This window comes from Bos indicus x Bos taurus, chromosome 19 (assembly GCF_003369695.1).
Source record: "Bos indicus x Bos taurus breed Angus x Brahman F1 hybrid chromosome 19, Bos_hybrid_MaternalHap_v2.0, whole genome shotgun sequence".
NCBI classification, from domain to species: Eukaryota; Metazoa; Chordata; class Mammalia; order Artiodactyla; family Bovidae; genus Bos; species Bos indicus x Bos taurus.
The window spans coordinates 40,860,562-40,882,113 of record NC_040094.1 but is presented as its reverse complement, the minus strand read 5'-3'; the positions used below and the strand labels follow the sequence as shown (position 1 = coordinate 40,882,113).

Here is a 21,552-nt window from a genome sequence, read left to right as displayed (position 1 = left end):
GCTCCAGGAGTTGGTGATAGACAGGGAAGCCTGGCGTACTGCAGTCCATGGGGTTGCAAAGAGTTGGACATGACTGAGCAGCTGAACTGACCCTTTTTATTTCTATGGTATTAGCTGTGAAGTCTCCTCTTCAATTTTGTTTTTTTTTTTAATTTACAATTTTGTTTGAGTCCACTCCTTTCCTCTGATTAGTCTACCTATAGGTTTGTCATTTTGATTATCTTTTTAATGAACCAAGTGTTCACTTTTTATATTGATTTCCTTTCTCTATTTTGTTTGTTTCTGCTCTAATCTTTATTTTCTACTAACTCTGGACTCTGTTCTTTTTCTAGTTCCTTGAGGTGAAATGTTTTCTTTTTGGGATGGGCAATCTTTTTTTCTTTTTTTAATGTTGACATTTATAGCTATAAACACGCCTCTTAAGACTGCATCCCATAAATTTTGGTTTGTTGTGTTTCCATTTTTGTCTGTCTCAAGATATTGTTTGATTCTCTTTTGATTTCTTTTTTGACCTATTGGTTGTTGATTAGTGAGTTGATCAATTTCCATGTATTTGTGAATTTTCTGATTTTCCTTCTGTTACTGACCTCTAGTTTCATGCCTGTGATATTGTGATTTATAACATTTATATGTTTTGGTGTTCATTCTTGATTCTTGACTCCCTAAACCTTTGTAATTTCCTAAGTGATAAGAGCAGGGGAAACATCTTTTGTCATATATGTGGCCTTTTGTCCTTAGTTAAGAGCCATAAAAGTGAAATGGGTGTCTTTCTGTTACAACAGGCCCTTTTCAATCACACCTGAATTTATGTTAATAAGGTGAATTTTTGAAAGCCCCTAGGTAACCGAATGTTGCAGGCCAGTTACTAGGGGAGCCAACCATGATAAGAGGATTGGAACTTTATCCTCTCGGGAGGAGAGAGGAACTAAAATTGAACCAGTCACCAGCCACCATTGATTTAGTCAGTTATATTTGTGTATTGTGACGTATGGAGCCTCCATTTAAAAAACCCAAAAGAATGATGTTCAGAGATCTACCATGTTGGTGGGATCCATATGTCAGGAGGGTGGTCCACCCCAGTGCTTATGGGGACACAAGCTCCTGCGCTTAGGACCCATCCACCTTATGTACCTCTTCATCTAACTGTTCATCTGAATTTTTTTATAGAATTCTATAAACTGGCATAAACATGAGTTAATGTTTCTCTAAGTTCTGTGAACCAGTTCTAGCAAGTTACTTAAACCTGAGAAATGAATTGCAGGAACCTTCAATTTATAGCCAGATGGTCAGAAACATAGGTAACATCCCTGGGCTTGTAATTGGTGTCTGCAGTGAGGGCAGTCGTGTAGGACCAAGCCCTTAACCTGTGGGATCTGATGCTATTTCTTGGTAGATCGTGTCAGAATTGAGTTAAATTTGTAGGCCACCCATTCTGTGTCTGCTGAGAAATGGGATATTGCTTGGGTATTGGAAAATACACGTCTGAATGCCATTATGATCAGGAAAGATACTTGATATAGTTTCTCTCTTAACTGGTTTTGTCAAAATTTGTTTTCTGGCCTAACATACTTTCTGTCCTGGCAAATGTTCTGTGTATGTTTGAGAAGAATGTGTATTTTGCTGTTAATGGATGGACTGTTCTGTGTGTATTTACCAGATTCATTTAGTCTAGGATGTTGTTCAAGTCTTGTGTCCTTATGGATTCTATGGAAGATCTATCTGTTGTTGACAGTGAGGTATTAAAATCTCCTGCAAAAAAAAAAAATCTCCTGCTACTATTGTTTTGCTGTTTGTTTCTCCTTTTATTTGTTAAATATTTAGGTGCTCCAGTGTTAGGTTCATGAATGTTTACATTTGTAATTTATGGATGAATTGACCCCCTTTATCATTATATGACCTTTTTTGACTCTGAGTTTCTTTATTTGTCTGCCTTTCAGTCAATTCAGTTGCGTCCGACTCTTTGCAACCCCATGGACTGCAGCACGCCAGGCTTCCTTGTCCTTCACCAACTCCCAGAGCTTACTCAAACTCATGTCCATCGAGTCAGTGATGCCATCCAACTATCTCATCCTCTGTCGCCCCCTTCTCCTCCTGCCTTCAGTCTTTCTCAGCATCAAGGTCTTTTCCAATGAGTCAGTTCTTTGCATCAGGTGGCCAGAGTATTGGAGCTTCAACTTCATCATCAGTCCTTCCAATGAATATTCAGGACTGATTTCCTTTAGGATGGACTGGTTTGATCTTCTTTCAGTCCAAGGGACTCTCAAGAGTCTTCTCCAACACCATGGTTCAAAAGCATCAATTCTTTGGCCCTCAGCTTTCTTTATGGTCCAACTCTCAAAGCCATACACCACCACTGGAAAAACCATAGCCTTGACTAGACGGACCTTTGTTGACAAAATAATGTCTCTGCTTTTCAATATGCTGTCTAGGTTGGTCATAACTTTCCTTCCATCCTTCCAAGGCATAAGTGTCTTTTAATATCATGGCTGCAATCACCATCTGCAGTGATTTTGGAGCCCCCCAAAAATAAAGTCTGACACTGTTTCCACTGTTTCCCCATCTATTTCCCATGAAGTGATGGGACCAGATGCCATGATCTTAGTTTTCTGAATGTTGAGTTTTAAGCCAACTTTTTCACCCTCCTCTTTAACTTTCATCAAGAGGCTCTTTAGTTCTTCTTTGCTTTCTGCTATAAGTGTGGTGTTATCTGCATATCTGAGGTTATTGGTATTTCTCTCAGCAATCTTGGTGTGACTTAGGGACTAACACTCACTTTTCACTGACCTCCCCCCCAAGTGTGATAGGGAGGCCTCGGATCCTAAGCCTCTGCCCAAAGTATTCCAGAGCAGGAATCACCTCCCCACACTCCACCCTTCCCTCCCTCTCCCAACCTGCTGAGTCCCTCCAATCTGAATGATCCAGTGACCTGTCCACCCAGAGGAACGAGCTCACTTTGCAAATAAGGATGGAACTGTTTGCCCTAAAACTTACCTATAACGTGTTTGAGACTCAGTGAGGCTTCTCAGACTGAATTTAGCATTTGTTCACATCCAGATGTAGATAATCTATACAGCATTTTAACAGCATTATCTTATAGGATTTGAAATAGCTCAACTGAAAATCCATCACCTCCACTAGGTTTGTTCATGGTGATGCTTCCTAAGCCCCACTTGACTTCCAATTCCAGGATGTCTGGCTCTAGGTGAGTGATCCCACTATCGTGGTTATCTGCCTTTAGTACCAACCTTAATGTCATCTAGTTAAACTCCTTCTCAATGAAAGAATCTGCTGTATGACATCCTTGATATTGTAAAGGCTGGCTGAACAGTAATGGGGAGAGTATCACAGCTTTACACATTCATTAAGCCAAATCTGTCTTAACCACACTATCTCCATTTCTCCTAGGTTGGTTATCTTGAACAATATAGAGCTATTTGATCTTAAAGGACAATTCTTCAGGTATTCGATAGCAGCTATAATGTTCTTCCATTCAGCATTTTGAATATTCCTCTAATCTTTGCCATTTTCCACAAAACTTAGTTTTAGGCTCTCTCAATATCCCAGAATCCCTTTTCTAAATGATATTTAGTTGACTTCCTTTCTTAAATATGATGTTAAAATTATTGATAAGCACTCAGAATATATAGTAGTTTTGTCTCCTGGTCTGGTCCTCTGCTTTCATTAATGTATCCTAAGATTATAGCTTCTTTCCTTTTAAAATTTGTTACAGTAAGTCACATAAATAAATCATGATAAATTAAAATTCCCTGTTGTGTGTGTGTGTGAAGCTAGCTTTCTAGTTTCATATTTATATAACTAGTAGTTGCTCAATCTAAGACTTTTTAAAATTTACCGTTTACTTTCCTTTTGAAATCATGTTGAACCCTCTTTCTGTTATCCAAGGTTATTATTTACCCTAATGAGTTTCATGGTATCCAGAAATTTTGTTAAATATACTTATGACTTTATTTAAGATATCTAAAACTGCTGCATGGGGATTTTGGTTAAACATGGGCGTTTGACTTAATACATTATTGCCTTTCTTTTCAAATAACACTGACATTACAATAAAAGAATAAAAAGAAGTATAACGTCACAGGAACAAAAATGACAAAAAAATTTTAGAAGATAAGAAAAAATTAGTAGAAGAGTGTTAAATGATTTAGGCAAGTAGAAGGAGGTACACTCTGAGTTGTCTGCGGAGACTAGCTAGCAGGTTTACAAAACCTCCGAAAATACTCAACGCTTGGTAGTAAAAAGTGAAAATACAAGGATGAGGCTGGAGATTCAAAGTAGATAATAGCTGTAGAATGTCTTAAATGAAGTGGTTGAATCCTCCATAAACTATTTGCCTTTCTAGGAAACTGGGCATTATTTTTTCTCTAAGAAAATGGAGGCTAATATTCTGGATCCAGGTATATCAGATGCATGAAAAGGAAGGGACATGGAGCCAAACAGTGAACTTCCATATAGCTTCTTAATGCGATGAATAGAAGTAGACAGCCAAGGATAACCTAACAGTTGAGGAGAGCCTCTAAGATGAGAGGGTGAACAAATAAAAGAGACAAGGTAGAGAGCAGAGGGAGAAAAACAGGGTGGGCCAGAGGGGAAGGGGTATTAATCTGTTAGAAATGAAATGTTGCATCTTTAAAAGAAGAGAACACTCTTTTGAAACTCTTTCAATAAATAAGAAATAACTTTTGGAAATAAAAACTGATACCCCCCAAAAAAATTAGTGCAAAGATTGGAAGCAAAGTTGAAGCAGTTTCATAAAGACACAGATCATAGGTACTGATTATGATTTCAGTAAACTGAGGATACAGAAGACTATACTAAAAACATCCAGAAAGAGTACCTTGAAGTTACAGTCATGTCCGACTCTTTGCAACCGTGTGGACTGTAGCCTGCCAGGCTCCCCTGTCCATGGGGATTCTTCAGGCACAAATACTGGAGTGGGTTGCTATGCCCTCCTCCAGGGAATCTTCCCAACTCAAAAATTAAGCCCCAGTCTCTCACATTGCTGGCAGACTTTTTGCTATCTGAGCCACCAGGAAAGCCCAAGAATACTGGAGTGGGTAGCCTAAACCCTTCTCCAGCGTATCTTCCTGACCCAGGAATCAAACAGGGGTGTTCTGCGTTGTAGGCGGATTCTCTACGACCTAGCTACTAGGAAGAAATTGTCTAAATTTGATAAGCATATAAAAAAAAAAAAAACAGAGGTAAATATCAGAACTCCCTACAAGATTTGTTAGGTATAGGGAGGATCCTAATGGTTTTCTAATGTCCTTTTGTCTTGGTTGACATTTTATATAAAAATTCAGTTGAGTTATATGGTATAGAGACTATATAAATATATATATATCAATTAATAACAACCAAATATCTAGCCATATCTTACAGCCTTTGTTTAGCTATCTTGTTCTTAACAGTGACACTGTCTTCTTCATCAGTTCAGTTCAGTCACTTAGTCGTGTCCAACTCTTTGTGACCGCATGGACTGCAGCACACCAGGCCTCCCTGTCCATCACCAACTCCTGGAGTTTACCCAAACTCATGTCTGTTGAGTCAGCGATGCCATCCAACCGTCTCATCCTCTGTCGTCCACTTTTCCTCCTGCCCTCAATCTTCCCTAGCATCAGGGTCTTTTCAGATAAGTCAGCTCTTCGCATCAGGTGGCTGAAGTATTGGAGTTTCAGATTCAACATCAGTCCTTCCAATGAACACCCAGGACTGATCTCCTTTAGGATGGACTGGTTGGATCTCCTTGCAGTCCAAGGGACTCTCAAGAGTCTTCTCCAATACCACAGTTCAAAAGCTTCAACTTAATATGCTGTCTAGGTTTGTCATAACTTTCCTTCCAAGGAGCAAGCGTCTTTTAATTTCATGACTGCAGTCACCATCTGCAGTGATTTTGGAGCCAAAAAAAATAATGTCAGCCACCATCTCCACTGGTTCCCCATCTATTTGACATAAGTGATGGGACCAGATGCCATGATCTTCATTTTCTGAATATTGAGCTTTAAACCAACTTTTTCACTCTCCTCTTTCAGTTTCATCAAGAGGCTCTTTAGTTCTTCTTCATTTTCTGCCGTTAGGGTGGTATCATCTGCATATCTGAGATTATTGATATTTCTCCTGGCAGTCTTGATTCCAACTTGTGCTTCATCCAGCCTAGTGTTTCTCATGATGTACTCTGCATATAAGTTAAATAAGCAGGGTGACAATATACAGGCTTGACATACTCCTTTCCCAATTTGGAACCAGTCGGTTGTTCCATGTCCAGTTCTAACTGTTGCTTCCTGACCTGCATACAGATTTCTCAAGAGGAAGGTCAGGTGGTCTGGTATTCTCTTCTTTTTCAGAATTTTCCACAGTTTATTGTGATCCACACAGTCAAGGCTTTGGCATAGTCAATAAAACAGAAATAGATGTTTTTTTGGAATTCTCTTGCTTTTTCAATGATCCAGCAAATGTTGGCAGTTTGATCTCTGGTTCCTCTGCCTTTTCTAAATCCAGCTTGAACATCTGGAAGTTTACGGTTCATGTACTGTTGAAACCTGGCTTGGAGAATTTTGAGCATTACTTTACTAGTGTGTGAGATGAGTGCAATTGTGTGGTAGTTTGAGCACTCTTTGACATTGCCTCTCTTTGGGATTGGAATGAAAACTCACCTTTTCCAATCCTGTGGCCACTGCTGAGTTTTCCAAATTTGCTGGCATATTGAGCATAGCACTTTCACAACGTCATCTTTTAGGATTTGAAATAGCTCACCTGGAATTCCATCACCTCCACTAGCTTTGTTTGTAGTGATGCTTCCTAAGGCCCACCTGACTTCACATTCCAGAATGTCTGGCTCTAGGTGAGTGATCACACCATCCTGATTATCTGGGGCGTGAAGATCTTTTTTGTACAGTTCTTCTGTGTATTCTTGCCACCTCTTCTTAATATCTTCTGCTTCTGTTAGGTCCATACCATTTCTGTCCTTTATTGAGCCCATCTTTGCATGAAATGTTCCCTTGGTATCTCTACTTTGCTTGAAGAGATCTCTAGTCTTTCCCATTCTCTTATTTTCCTCTGTGTCTTTGCACTGATTACTGAGAAAGGCTTTCTTACCTCTCCTTGCTATTCTTTGGAACTCTGCATTCAAATGCATGTATCTTTCCTTTTCTCCTTTGCTTTTTACTTCTCTTCTTTTCACATCTATTTGTAGGACCTCCTCAGACAGCCATTTTGCTTTTTGACATTTATTTTTCTTGGGGATGGTCTTGATTCCTGTCTCCTCTACAATGTCACGAACCTCCATCCATAGTTCATCAGGCACTCTATCAGATCTAGTCCCTTAAATCTATTTCTCACTTCCACTGTATAATCATAAGGGATTTGATTTAGGTCATACCTGAATGGTCTAGTGGTTTCCCCCACTTTCTTCAATTTCAGTCTGAATTTAGCATAAGGAGTTCATGATCTGAGCCACAGTCATCTCCTGGTCTTGTTTTTGCTGACTGTATAGAGCTTCTCCATCTTTGGCTGCAAAGAATATAATCAGTCTGATTTTGGTGTTGGCCATCTGGTCAAGTCCATGTGTAGAGCCTTCTTTTGTGTTGTTGGAAGAGAGTGTTTGCTATGACAGAGAGTGTTTGCTATGACAAGTGCATTTTCTTGGCAAAACTCTATTAGTCTTTGCCCTGCTTCATTCCGTATTCCAAGGCCAAATTTGCCTGTTACTCCAGGTGTTTCTTGACTTCCTACTTTTGCATTCCAGTCCCCTATAATGAAAAGGACATCTTTTTTGGGTGTTAGCTCTAAAAGGTCTTGTAGGTCCTCATAGAACCATTCTACCAGCTTCTTCAGTGTTACTGCTCAGGGCATAGACTTGGATTACCGTGATATTGAATGGTTTGCCTTGGAAACGAACAGAGAACATTCTGTCGTTTTTGAGATTGCATCCAAGTACTGCGTTTTGGACTCTTTTGTTGACTGATGGGTACTCCATTTCTTCTAAGGGATTCCTGCCCCCAGTAGTAGATATAATGGTCATCTGAGTTAAATTCACCCATTCAAGTCCATTTTAGTTCGCTGATTCCTAGAATGTTGACATTCACTCTTGTCATCTCACATTTGACCACTTCCAATTTGCCTTGATTCATGGGCCTAACATTCCAGGTTCCTATGCAATATTGCTCTTTACAGCATCGGACCTTACTTCTATCACCACTCACATCCACAACTGGGTGTTGTTTTTGCTTTGGCTCTGTCTCTTTATTCTTTCTGGAGTTATTTCTCCACTGATCTCCAGTAGTTCATATCATGGCCTAAAAAGTCTAATAGATTTCCTTGGTCTATTAACTTGATATCACTCTTCTTTAATGCCTTTCTTACAGAGTTATTTCTTCCTTTCCCTTTTAAAGAATCTTTCTAATTTAGCATATTGTTTCTTTTTGTTCCCTTTAAATCTAAAATATAATTTCTGGCATGCAGTTAGGATGTCTTGGGTACTGTGTACTTTGTTTCTTACATTATCTAAAACAGGGGAATTCTTTTTCTACAAATAAGTAACATGGCTGTATTAAAATACCATTGCTTTGGAAATATTTCCATAGCAGTAAGATGATTTAGAATGTGTGTTTGTGACTGAGTTGTAAAATTACTATCTGACATATGTCTTGGAAAATTCCACACATCCTGCCAGTTTTCAGTTTCTGGCACATTGACTAGAGTTTGTACATGAGGAAATCAAACCTTACTTTCCCTTGATTTACTGCCCCCTCTGATAATATGAGATTCAGTTAAATGCTTGCTAATCCTGAGTCAGATCCCATCATGGCCTTTTTGTATCTACTAGTTCTTTTGTGTGTATGTAATGGGTTAGAGCTTCCAAGCGGCTCAGTGGTAGAGAATCCTCCTGCCAATGCAGGAGACACGGGTTCAGTCCTTGGGTCAGGAAGATCCCAAGGAGGAGAAAGTGGCAACCCAAAGAATAGAATAGAAGTGTGTGCTTATATTCTGGATATTGAATTGGTAGTGGATATTGATTTTGGTTAAATAAGTAGAAGTCAGGATAAAAGAAAATCTTGGAATATTTAATCAGATGTTAGAAGGCATCCAAAGCAGAAAGTTTGACCTGTTAAGTAATGTATCTGTTTTCTAAATGTATCCCTTCATTGGTGCTTTTATCTACAGATTTCTTTCTTAGGATAAATTTAGTCATGAGATGGTAATGCACTGGCAGCAGTTTGCTTCTAAAAAGCAATTATATTTCTACTAAGGACAAGATGTTGGGTGGAGGAATTACATACTTATTTGGTTTTAGGTTTATTTAGCCATACAAAAATGTTTTTCCTCTTAAGATTTTGGCAAGAAAATCTAACCAATTGGAAAAACATCTGCTGTTGGTTGAGTGAGGGAATGGCTTAATCAGTAAAAATTACTTATAGGAAAAAATTGTTTTAAAAAACTCTGCAGCTTCAACTCTGGACTTCTCTATGGCAGTTCATCCTTAATCTCTCCCAGAAATTTTCTTCCCAGCAAAAGATTTTACCTATGTTGGGCTACTTCTGTATATCTCTAATTTTATTCAAATCTTTGAAATTTAGATCACAAGTCATACACTTTTTAAAAGGAGAACCTGTTTTCACAGCTTTTGCTGTCTAACAACCACTCTGAAACTTAGTGGCTTGAAACAGTTATCCGGCCTGGCAGTTCTTCTGCTAGTCACTCAAAAAGATCACTGGCGAGGCTGCAGTCCTCTGGTGGCTTGGCAGGGGCTTGAGCATCTAAGATGGCCTCACTTACAGTCTGAGATCTTGGTGTCACTATCAGCTGGTACTCTTTTTCCACAAGGCCTGTCATCATGCAGAAGGTTATCTTGGGCTTTCTAACATAGTAGCAGGAGTGTTTCAAAAATTAAAGTTTCCATTACTTGGAAATCAGTGTTATGTTCACACACACACCGTTTTTTTGTTTGTTTGCTTTTTGTTTTGGTCAGATCAAAAATCATGTGAACTCGGATGCAAAGGCTGGGAAAATAGACTCCACTTATTGAAGGGAGTACCCATTGCCAAAGGGTATTGTAGCAAGGAGATAAGATTCTTTGGAGGCCCTTATTATAATGTTCTACCATGGTCTGCCCTTTGGCTCCAGTGATTGGCATTCTTGTCACATGCAAAGCATTCTCTCCCAAGACCTCCAAAATCTTCTCCAAAGACAAATAACCTGTAAAAATAAAAAAGTGTAAATAAACAATGGTGAATACCTGTAACTTATCATCAGTATCAAATTTAGAGGTGGATGAGGGTACTGATGCGAAGAACTGACTCTTTTGAAAAGACCCTGAGACTCGGAAAGATTGAAGGTGGGAGAAGAGGGTGACAGAGGATGAGATGGTTGGATGACATCACCGACTCCCTGGACGTGAGTTTGAGTAAACTTCAGGAGTTGGTGATGGTCAGGGAAGCCTGGCATGCTACAGTCCATGAGGTCGCAAAGAGTCAGACTCAACTGAGCAACTGAACTGAACTGAACTGAGGGTACTTACCTGCAATTCCTCTTGATCCAGAGACTTGTGAACTAAAAAGAAAAGTTATCTGCCCCATACACTCAACATACACTGTTATTCAAAGAGATAAAATAACGCTAATATTCCCCAAAAAAGGGGGGAGTAACAGGGCTTCCCAGGCGGCACTAGTGTTAAGGAACCTGCCTGCCAGTGCAGGAGACATAAGAGACTCAGGTTCGACCCCTGGGTCAGGAAGATCCTTGGAAGAGGGCATGGCAACCCACTCCAGTATTCTTGCCTGGAGAATCTCATGGACAACGGAGCTAGCTGAGCTATGGTCATGAGGTCACAAAGAGTCGTACACGATTGAAGCAACTTAGCATGCACACATGCACGCATCAGCCCTGAAATGTAGTAGACATGTTGTCAGGGTCACATACTGCAGCTAAAACAGAGCAGAACCCTGTGTTCCTTCTCCCCCATGTCCTCTGCCTGCCTTTTGTCTGTAGAAAATCTTTAGCTGAAGAGTAAGTTTAACAGAGAATCAAGAAAATGCAGAAGCAAAGGAAAACAAACAAAACCAATAATTGTTCAGTTATTAAGCAAAGTCAAGGGCCTTAAGTTCTTCTTCATGGGCAATAAAATCAAGATGGCACTGACGAGACCACTGCATAACCAATTTCAAGATGCCTGTCAGAGCTGACTGTAGCCCCCTCCCTTGGCCTATAAACACACCTGAAACTCTACTTCAAAAGCTCTTGCCTTGGCACTTCCCTGGTGGCCTAGTGGTTAAGAATCTGCCTTGTAACACAGGGAATGTGGGTTTGATCCTTGGTTGGGGAACAAGATTGCATGTGCTGCAGGGCAACTAAGCTCGAGTGCCACAACTATTGAGCCTGGGTGCTACAGCTAGAGAGAAGCTTGCACGCTGCAATGAAAGATCTTGCATGCCGCAACTAAACCTACCGCAACCCCCAAATAAATATTTTTTAAAAGTACCAGTGAACAACCCATCCCAAACTAAATAAATCAGATAGCCAAATAAATTGGATATCTGAGGCTGGGGTCTAATAATTCAATTCAAAAAAAAAAAACCTCTTGCCCACTGATTGTCAGTGGTAAGTTGGCCTTTTGACATGAGTCTACTCTGTCCCCGGGTTGCCTGCTTCTGAAATAAAGCATTTTCCTTTCCACCAACCTTGCCTCTCAAGTGTTGGCAAACAGTTGGATCTGACTTTTGGTAACACAGGAGCAGGAAATGTGCCTTGACAGGGGCCCAGTTCTACTTCCTGGGAATGGTTCCCTAATCCACTGTTCTCTGTGATTCTTAGTACTGCGTCATGAGCTCTTAACACTGCTTTCTGAGAGGTTCTCCTTTTACATAAGAAATACCTCAGGGTACTTCCTCCCTACAGAAAGTTGGGAGTCCAGAGGTCTCCTTTCATTTTAAATAGTCTCTGTCCCTTGTTGTAGTTGTACCCAGCAGGTACAACTTCCTTTAAAATTTCTGGGATTTTCTATGAATCTAATTTGTATTATTCCATGTCCCAAAAGCTACATCATTATAACTCTTTTTAAGACAGACCTCTCCCTATTTTGGTTGTGTCTGTCTGCTGTGGCATATATTCCTTCTAGCTGCTTTGAGGCCATTGTGTCTGGTTGAGTCAGCTAGGCATGGCTTTAAATTTTTCTGAATTAGAAGACAACTGCATAACCTTTGGTTTGGCAGAGTTCACATATATGATATCAAAAGTATTATCTGTTTAAAAAAAAAAGATAAATTGGACCTTACCAAAATTAAAAATACTCTTTTTTTAAAAAGTGTTCTTTGAAAGACACCATTAAGAAATAGAAATAACACAGAATGGGAGAAAATATTTACAAGTCATAGAGTAGATAATGAATGTGTATTCAAAATATATTAATATAAAGAGCCCCTAAATCTAAGAAATTAAACAACTCAAAAGCGTAAATTATTTGAATGCACATTTCACCCAAGAAGTCATTTGAACAGCCAAAAAGCACATGAAAAGATGCCCAACAGCATTAGTAATTAGGGAGATGCAAATTGGTACCATAATAACACCCCATTCAGCTCAGTTCAGTCGCTCAGTCGTGTCCGACTCTTTGCGACCCCATGAACCGCAGCACGCCAGGCCTCCCTGTCCATCACCAACTCCCGGAGTTTACCCAAACTCATGTCCATTGAGTTGGTGATGCGATCTAACCATCTCACCTTGTGCTCCCCTTCTCCTCCTGCCTTCAATCTTTCCCAACATCAGGGTCTTTTCAAATGAGTCAGCTCTTCGCATCACGTGGTGCCAAGTATTGGAGTTTCAGCTTCAACATCAGTCCTTCCAATGAACACCCAGGACTGATTTCCTTTAGGGTGGACTGGTTTGACCTCCTTTCAGTCCAAGGGACTCAAGAGTCTTCTCCAACACCACAGTTCAAAAGCATCAATTCTTCTGTGCTCAGCCCTCTTTATAGTCCAACACTCACATCCATACATGACCACTGGAAAAACCATAGCCTTGACTAGACGGACCTTTGTTGGCAAAGTAATGTCTCTGCTTTTTAATATGCTGTCTAGGTTGGTCATAACTTTCTTTCCAAGGAGCAAGCGTCTTTTAATTTCATGGCTGCAGTCACCATCTGCAGTGATTTTAGAGCCCCCCCAAATAAATTAGACTAGCTGAAATAAAGTCAACATGAGACTTCCATAGAGGTCCAGTGATTAAGACTCCTTGTTTCCATTGCAGGGTTCGATCCCTGTTTGGAGATCCCAAATGCCCTGTATGGTAAGATACGGACAGACTGGAAACCTTATACATTGCTGGTGGGAATATAAAATGGTACAGCTACTTTGGATATCAATTTAAAAGTTTAAAATAAACTTAACCATATGATACAAGCCATAAACTCTCCATTTTAGATTTTATCCAAGAGAAATAGGAACCTATTTCAACCCAAAGCAAGTGTAACAATTCAAATGTTAGCTAGGAATGAATAAACAAAATTTGTAATTTCATATGCTGAAATACTATTCAGCAATAAAAAGGAATGAACTACTAGTACATGCTACAACATAGATGAACTTCAAAAACACGCAGAATAAAAGAAGCCACGTCCAAAAAATTGCATTATTTTATGATTCTATTTTTTTTAATGCTCATAAAGGAAAATCTACAGAGACAGAAAGCAGATGAGTAGTTACTTAAAGATTGATTGCTGATGGGCATGAATGATATTTTGGGGATGTTGGAATTCATCAAAACTGAGTGGTAGTGATGGTCTGACGGCTTTGTACATTTACTAAAAATCATTGCAGTGTACACTGAAAACCAGTGAATTTTATGCTATGTGAATTATGCCCTAATAAAGCTGCTAAAATTTCTGTATACAGATGAAATACCATACTGGTGAAAACTTTGCAATTATTACAAATTTTTTTTAAGGAAGGGGATAATAAGTTGAGTATCCAAACTTTTTTCTTCATGTGTTTTACTTGTTATATTTTATAATATTACTGTTATATTTTGTAATATTATTCAGTCTGTTGCTGAAATAAATTCATGTTATTTGCACGTTATTTGATGAATTTAGAGTAACATTCAATTTATTAAATTTCTTTTTCCCTCCCCTCCTCTCATCTCCCTTCCCAACCATATCCCTCCGTTTCCTTTGTCTCCCTTCCCCTCCCCTCCACCACCGAGATAGATATGAAGTGAACAAAGCATGGAGGTCTGCTGTGAATTTACAGTCAGAAAATATTTCCTGATCTGTTTAGTAAAAATGACATTCATTGGTTCAGGAATTTATAGGCATTGTGTTGTTCACTGACTGTACTGTGGTGAACTAAACGGACAAGGCCCCCTTCGTCATTATATCAGAGCTTACAGTCTTATATATTGGACACCATACCAGCCCAGGGTGCTTTGGGATTTTATCTGAGAAGGGAACAGTCACATCCAGTTAGGATGATTGGAAAAGGTTTCATGACACAGATAACATGTCCAGTGGGCGTTAATCGATTTCTATTGACAGAATAGGCAAGTTTGGTTGCACGGGTGCTCTTGAGAAGATAACATGAACAAAAAGCACAGAGCCTGTTTGAAGAGAAGTATGTGGTCCTTCGTTCTTATTTTAGTTCTGTTTTCCTTCTCTTGGTCATACTGTAATTGCTATCTGTAATTAAAAGTTACTGCGATTTATAAAATGTACCATTATTTTATGTATCACACACAAAAAAGCTTTTGATTTTGATTGTAAAATGATTCCTAAATTCAGAAACTTTAAAATGTGAAAAAAGAATCTTAAAAATTTTTAATTGTGGAAAAATATATATAAAAATTGCCACCCTGTACTTTTTAAAGTGTACAATACATTCAGTATTGTGCAACTGAATTAAATGACTTAAATACTATAGGAGTTTATTTTTCTCTTATATGTAAGTCCAGAAGTATGGTGTCTCTGTAGTCATCTGCAGGCTTTTTCTAGTTTTCTGCTTATCTCTAAACTGTAGTCTTCAGCTTCATGATACAAGATGGAGTTCAGTCATCCTGACCACATTTCAAACAGCATAATTGAGGAAGGAGTAAAGAAGGGGCACACCCTCTCTCATTAAGGACACTCCAAGCCCCCTGATACTGTACACATCACTTTTTCTTATATCCCATTGGCCAGAATGTAATGGGAAATAAAGTCTTCTTTCCACACAGCCATGTGTTAGCTAAAATATGGGAGTTCTGTTACTCTAGACGTGTAGAAAGGATATTGGGGGATACTAGTAATCTGTGCCAAAATGCATATTAAACTTTTATTTCCTCTATAATGCTTGAATAATATAGGTCAGACCTTTTGATTTCTGGGTTTTGGAGTTGTTAGCTATACTTTACTTTAATCAGCAGGGGTCACTGTTGAGAAAGTGTTTCTTTTCCTATTTCCTTTATTAAACCCAGTTGCCATTTCCCACTCAGATCCTGGATTTAAAACCTCTTGAATTGGTTTCCTGTGTCTTTGTTGTGTGCTGAGCATTTAAATTCATTGTTTTAGTAAACTAATTCCCAAAGTTTGCCAAAGATTTCAAAACTGATCAGGAAAGCTAAAATAATAGCCAAAAAATGCTTCTTCATACTATTCAGGAGCTCTTTGTTATAATTACAGTTTATAAAAAGTAGTTTCACAATTAATATTTCTTAACTAGGTAATTTATAGAAAAACAATTACAGTTTTATACAAAGCAGTAATAAATGTTAATGTATGACAAACCAAATCACTTAGATTTTTTAAAACCTGGATATATAAGAATGCCCTATCCCTATATACAAGGGATATATTTATATCCCTTATATAAATATATAAGAATGTCCCTCCCTGTAACAGGAGGGCTGTTACAGTGTCTGTTTAGGGGATGATGTCCTATCTTGAAACAAATAATTGAGAGAGAATATTATAGTTGCCCTCATGTTCCCCCACCACCCCCATACCCACATCCTTGTAATTGTTTGCAGACAGATTATTAAAATATGTAATTATATATCCCTGATGACTCAGACGGTGAAGAATTTGCCTGCAGTGCAGGAGATGTAGGTTCAGTCCCTGAGTCTAGAAGATCGTCTGGAGAAGGGAATGGCAACCCTCTCCAATATTCTTGCCTGGAGAATTCTATGGACAGCAGAGTGTGGTGGCTGTAGTCCATGGGGTCACAAAGAGTTGGACATGACTGAGCAACTAACACTGTATATCCGCACATTAATATGAAATGAGATAACTAAGAATGTCAGATGTTTGAACAGTGACTTCTCTAAAACAATAATACCTAAAACCTTCACAAATTTTTCTAATTAATTATATCCTTGGTCTAATTGGTTTTGACATCTTTATATGTTGTATGAGAAATCTAGAGTTTGGATTCAGCTGAAATAGTAAGATGTCTAAAACATTCTGTTGCTTCTGTGAAGTATTTACTTTATAAACAGTATCATGAACTAGAGTGGAAGCCATTTGAATTTTCTAGAAAACATCTAAAATTAATGTGTGTCTACCTCTAGGATTATTTTCTAAGTTCCATTGCTGTGTCACTTTAAATAATAAAATATTCTGACTCTGTGTTAGAACTATGATTTCATAAGTTCTGGGGTCCTCAATCCTTTTTTTCTGGTCCATTGATTCTCAGACTTCAGGAAGCATCAGTATCACCTGGAGGGCTTGTTAAAGTACAGGTTGCCTCTCTTTTCCCTCCACCACATCTGGCACCCTGTTTCTGATGCTGTAGATCTGGGGTACAACCCAAGAACTTGCATTTCTAACAAGGTCCTGTGTGATGCTGATGCAGTTATTTGACCACAGTTTGTGAACCATTGATCTTTCTCTACTTGGAGTAGGTTCCCAGGTACTCCCAGAACACTATTCCTTTTCTTCTTTACTTTTTCATATACCTCATGTTGATATAGACACAACAGCGTTTGGCCTATTTAGGCTGAAGAAGTGAAGTGAAAGTCACTCAGTCGTGTCCGACTCTTTGCGACCCCATGGAGTATATAGTCCATGGAATTCTCCCAGCCAGAATAGTGGAGTGGGTAGCCGTTCCCTTCTCCAGGGGATCTTCCCGACCCAGGAATCAAACTGGGGTCTCCTGCAATGCAGGCAGATTCTTTACCAACTGAGCTACTAGGGAAGCCCATTTAGGCTAACTTAGGGGGAAAATTTTTTGATTTTTGTTCCTTTTTTTAAAAAAAATCTAGAGTTGTACAAGTTGTGTGAACAATACCTAGCAGATTTATATTTTTTATCAGTTTAATTATTGTCTATATTCAAGTGAGCAGAAAGTGCCTTGCTGGGTATTCAATTAAATACTTTGAATATACAAGATAAAGAGTTCAGCATTTCTACTATAAAAGCGATTATCTTTTATATTTTCTGGATTTGAGTTGGGCATAGTCTGTTATATTGGGTGCTTTAGTGATATTTTATACTTAAAAATTTAATTTTTTCCAAAGATCTCAAGCTTAAGATACATGTTGTATGCTAAGAAGTCCCCCAGGCAGGTGTCAACTTTTGATACATTTAGCTGTCTTTGCAAGATATTGTTATTTATGTCATCAACCCTAGATTATTCAGGGTACACTTTATAACTCCTTCATGCATTCTTTCCCGTAAGTGTACCTAGAGAAGAATGATGATGGAACTTCCCTAGCAGTGCACTGGTTAAGACTCCATGCTTCCACTGCAGGGGGCGTATGTTGGATCCCTGCTGGGGGAAACTAAAATCCTGCATGGTGTGGCCAAAAAAAAATGAATAATCATAATAGTCAAGAGTCTTAGAAAATTAGAAACTGTGAAATTTGCGATTTGTTTAGGAGGAAGTGTGATGACTTCATTTTGAAAGACTGTTTTACCAAAAAGGAGTATGATTTTTTTCTTAGTAACTTCCATTAATGGATAGAGATTTTAGGGAAGCAGATTTTTCTTTGATGTCAGGTAATTTCCTAAAGCATGTGATTGTCAGTCAGTAGCTTTATTATAACATAGTGTGTTTGCTACACTGAAACTTAGTAGATGATCCAGCTTTCCATCAGCAACTCTGTAGCTTCTTTAAAATTCCTTTTTTCTCCAGCTTTTTTTTTCATTTCCTATAATCTTACAGAGATCTGTATCGTCTTTTACTTCAACTATAATTTTAACGTATTTCTAGCTTATCTCCTTGATGCCAGCCCAAATTTAGTATTTGCTTATTTCCGTGTTCCTCATTGTAGAGGAGGAACCCCTTAAGTACAGAGCTAATATCTTACTATCTTTGTATTTAATTGCCTAGAAAGGTGCCTAATACTTACAAGATGTTCAGTAAATGTTCACTGTGTGAAGTCAAGAGGCATCTATGTGATACTTAATAGCAGGGACTGAACATACTCCTCAGTTTCAGTGACATGTGTGTTGTCTTTCCTGACTTTTTATTGGATATATAGGTATTTTATTTTTAATGTAGCTTACTAGACAAGCTTATAGTGGAAGAAATTGTGGGTCTGTTTAAAAATACCCATTGTGAGTTATTTCATTAATTTGAGTGATCCTTTGTGCATCCAGAATGCATATGGTTGTGGTTATGAAGCACTATTAGTTTTCTGCATGATTCATAAAACTTGAAGGAGAATGTTCCCTATCCTAGGTTTCTGAACAACTCCATGAACAAATAAATATGAGTTAGATCTGAAAAATAACCTTGCCTTAAGGTTTTTCAAATGGTCACTCTGTACTGATACAATTTTAAGCAAGTAAATTTTTTGTACCTCGGTTTCCTTATATGTAAAATGAAGATTAAGGGTCATAAGAAGATTTGATACATTAATACATGAAAAAGACTAAAAATAGCACCTGGCACATAATATCATCCTTCTGGCTGCTATTAGTTAATTTTTCTCTAAAGATAAAGATAGAGAGCAAATTAAATGTCTCAGACATTTTTTAGCCTAAGGAGTTTCTGAAAATATGACTTTGGTTTATAACATCCATTGTGGTTATTCTCTTTTCTCCTAAGAGGATTACCTCTAAACTGTTGAAGTGAAGTCGCTCAGTCGTGTCCAACTCTTTGCAACCCCGTGGACTGTAGCCTACAAGGCTCCTCGGTCCAGGCAAGAGAACTGGCTTGAGTTGCCATTTCCTTCTCCAGGGGATCTTCCCTACCCAGGGATCGAACCCGGGTCTCCCACATTGTAGGCAGATGCTTTACCGTCTGAGCTACCAGGTGGTAGTCTAAACTATTGAGTTAAACATAATAAAATGTTAAGTAGCACTTGACACAATGATTTTGTTTTTGCAGATGTTCTCAAATAGCGATGAAGCTGTAATCAATAAAAAACTTCCCAAAGAACTCCTATTACGGTAAGTCTAACTTTATGATGGTTTTTTTGTTTTGTATCACATTTGCCTGTTTAAAATAATCTTAAGAGTTTTTGCTCATTTTTGTGTATCTTTAGGATCTGGATTATCTGAATTTTAAAATTTATTGATGCCTTTATTAAACAGTCTTATCCTAGGAATTACGGCCTTTTAAAAAGTTGCTTGAAACTTTCCTCTATTACACTCGGGATTTTATTAGAATAGCATGACTGAAAAAAGCACATTGTCTTTGCAAAATGTTAGAAGTTACTGTGTTCAGGGGCATCTTCTTGGTCATAGCTGGTACTGCTGTCTAGCCCATAACCAGTCCCTACTTCAGGATGAAAAATATCTCGCTCTAGTGCTGGTAAAGAGTATTTCTGGCATTCCTAAGTATTTGCATGCTGAGTCCTCCACTAGGTTGCAAGATCCTTGGAAGCAGGGATTAAATCCTAGGACTTAAACTTTGAAAATGCTAAGGAAAAAAAAAAAAAAAAAAACTGAATTCAACTTGAAATGGATTTTTTCCATGAAAGTAAAACATACATATGAGCTGATTGACTATAGTTGAAAAAACATCCTAGACTACCAGAGCCATTGGAAAATGCACTCTGAATATCTTTGAGTATGCCATAAATTTCAGTGAAATTTTAGCTATCTTAAAGAAGAATGTATTTAAATAAGGTTATGTTCTTCATTGTTCCCATAAACTGAGTACGTTAGGTTACGTTCTTCATTGTTACCATAAACTGAGTACGTTAGGTTATGTTCTTCATTGTTCCCATAAACTGAGTACTTTAGGTTATGTGTTCTTCATTGTTACCATAAACTGAGTACGTTAGGTTATGTTCTTCATTGTTACCATAAACTGAGTACGTTAAGACACACTTATTTTTAATATTGGGCTTCCCAGGTAGTGCTCCCTGCCAATGCAGGAGACTCAAGAGACGCAGGTTCGATCCTTGGTTTGGGAAGATCCCCTGGAGTGGGAAATGGCAACCCACTCTAGTACTCTTGCCTGGAAAATTCCATGGACAGAGGAGCCTAGCAGGCTACAATCCATGGGGCAGCAAAGGGTCGGCTATGACTGAGCAATCATGCTGTTATCATACTGTGTTTATGTTTTTATATTTTATTAGAGTTTTTCTGTTTTTGTCATGAAACTCAGATTCCTTACAGTGGTCTATGAGACCTCTCATGTTGTGACAGGGGAATAATATGATCTGGTTTATATTTTTAAAGCATTAGCCTGGGTACTGTGTGCCAGCCAGATTGGGAGATTGGAGTGGAAAGCAATAAGAAGGCTATTAAAGAAATATAGGCAAGAAATGAGGGTGACACGGATAACATCTTCTGTAATTCTTTACACTGCACCATTGCCTGCCCTGGCCCTTTCTAACTTTAGACACCGTTTCTCATTCCCCTCCCACTCCCTCCCCTCTTTTCCTTTTTTAGATATAATTGACATATAATCTATTAGTTTCAGGTATATAACATAATGATTTGATATTTGTATATATTGCAAAATGGCGGTCCAGTGGCTAAGACTCCATGCTTCCACTGCTGAGGGTACAGGTTCAATCCTGGTTGGGAATTAAGATCCTGGATCCCACATGGTGCAGCAAAAAAACAATAATAATATATGCAGCAAAAAATAATATATTGCAAAATTATCACCACAGTAAATCTAGTTAATATCCATCACAACCCATAGTTAAAAATTTGTTGGGTTTTTTGTTGTTACTGTTTTAGCTTCTTTTAGAAGCTTGTGCTTCTTCCAGCTCAGCGTTTCTCATGATGTACTCTGCATATAAGTTAAATAAACAGGGTGACAATATACAGCCTTCACGTACTCCTTATCCTATTTGGAACCAGTCTGCTGTTTCATGTCCAGTTCTAACTGTTGCTTCCTGACCTGCACATAGGTCTCTCAAGAGGCAGGTCAGGTGGTCTGGTATTCCCATCTCTTTGAGAATTTTCCACAGTTTATTGTGATCCACACAGTCAAAGGCTTTGGCATAGTCAATAAAGCAGAAATAGATGTTTTACTGGAACTCTCTTGCTTTTTCAGTGATCCAGCAGATGTTGGCAATTTAATCTCTATTCCTCTGCCTTTTCTAAAACCAGCTTGAACATCTGGAAGTTCACGGTTCACGTATTGCTGAAGATTGCTGAGATTA

General features: G+C 38.4%; 1 protein-coding gene across 3 annotated transcripts in view; it reads left to right on the top strand.

The window, feature by feature from the left end:
- The window catches only part of FBXL20 (F-box and leucine rich repeat protein 20), a 101,423-nt gene that overhangs the window by 36,027 nt on the left and 43,844 nt on the right, over positions 1–21,552 (top strand). For all 3 annotated transcript variants that reach the window (XM_027519802.1, XM_027519803.1, XM_027519804.1), the window contains exon 2: positions 19,314–19,375. In XM_027519802.1, the coding sequence (XP_027375603.1) occupies positions 19,314–19,375 (62 nt within the window). The remainder of the gene's footprint in view (positions 1–19,313; positions 19,376–21,552) is intronic.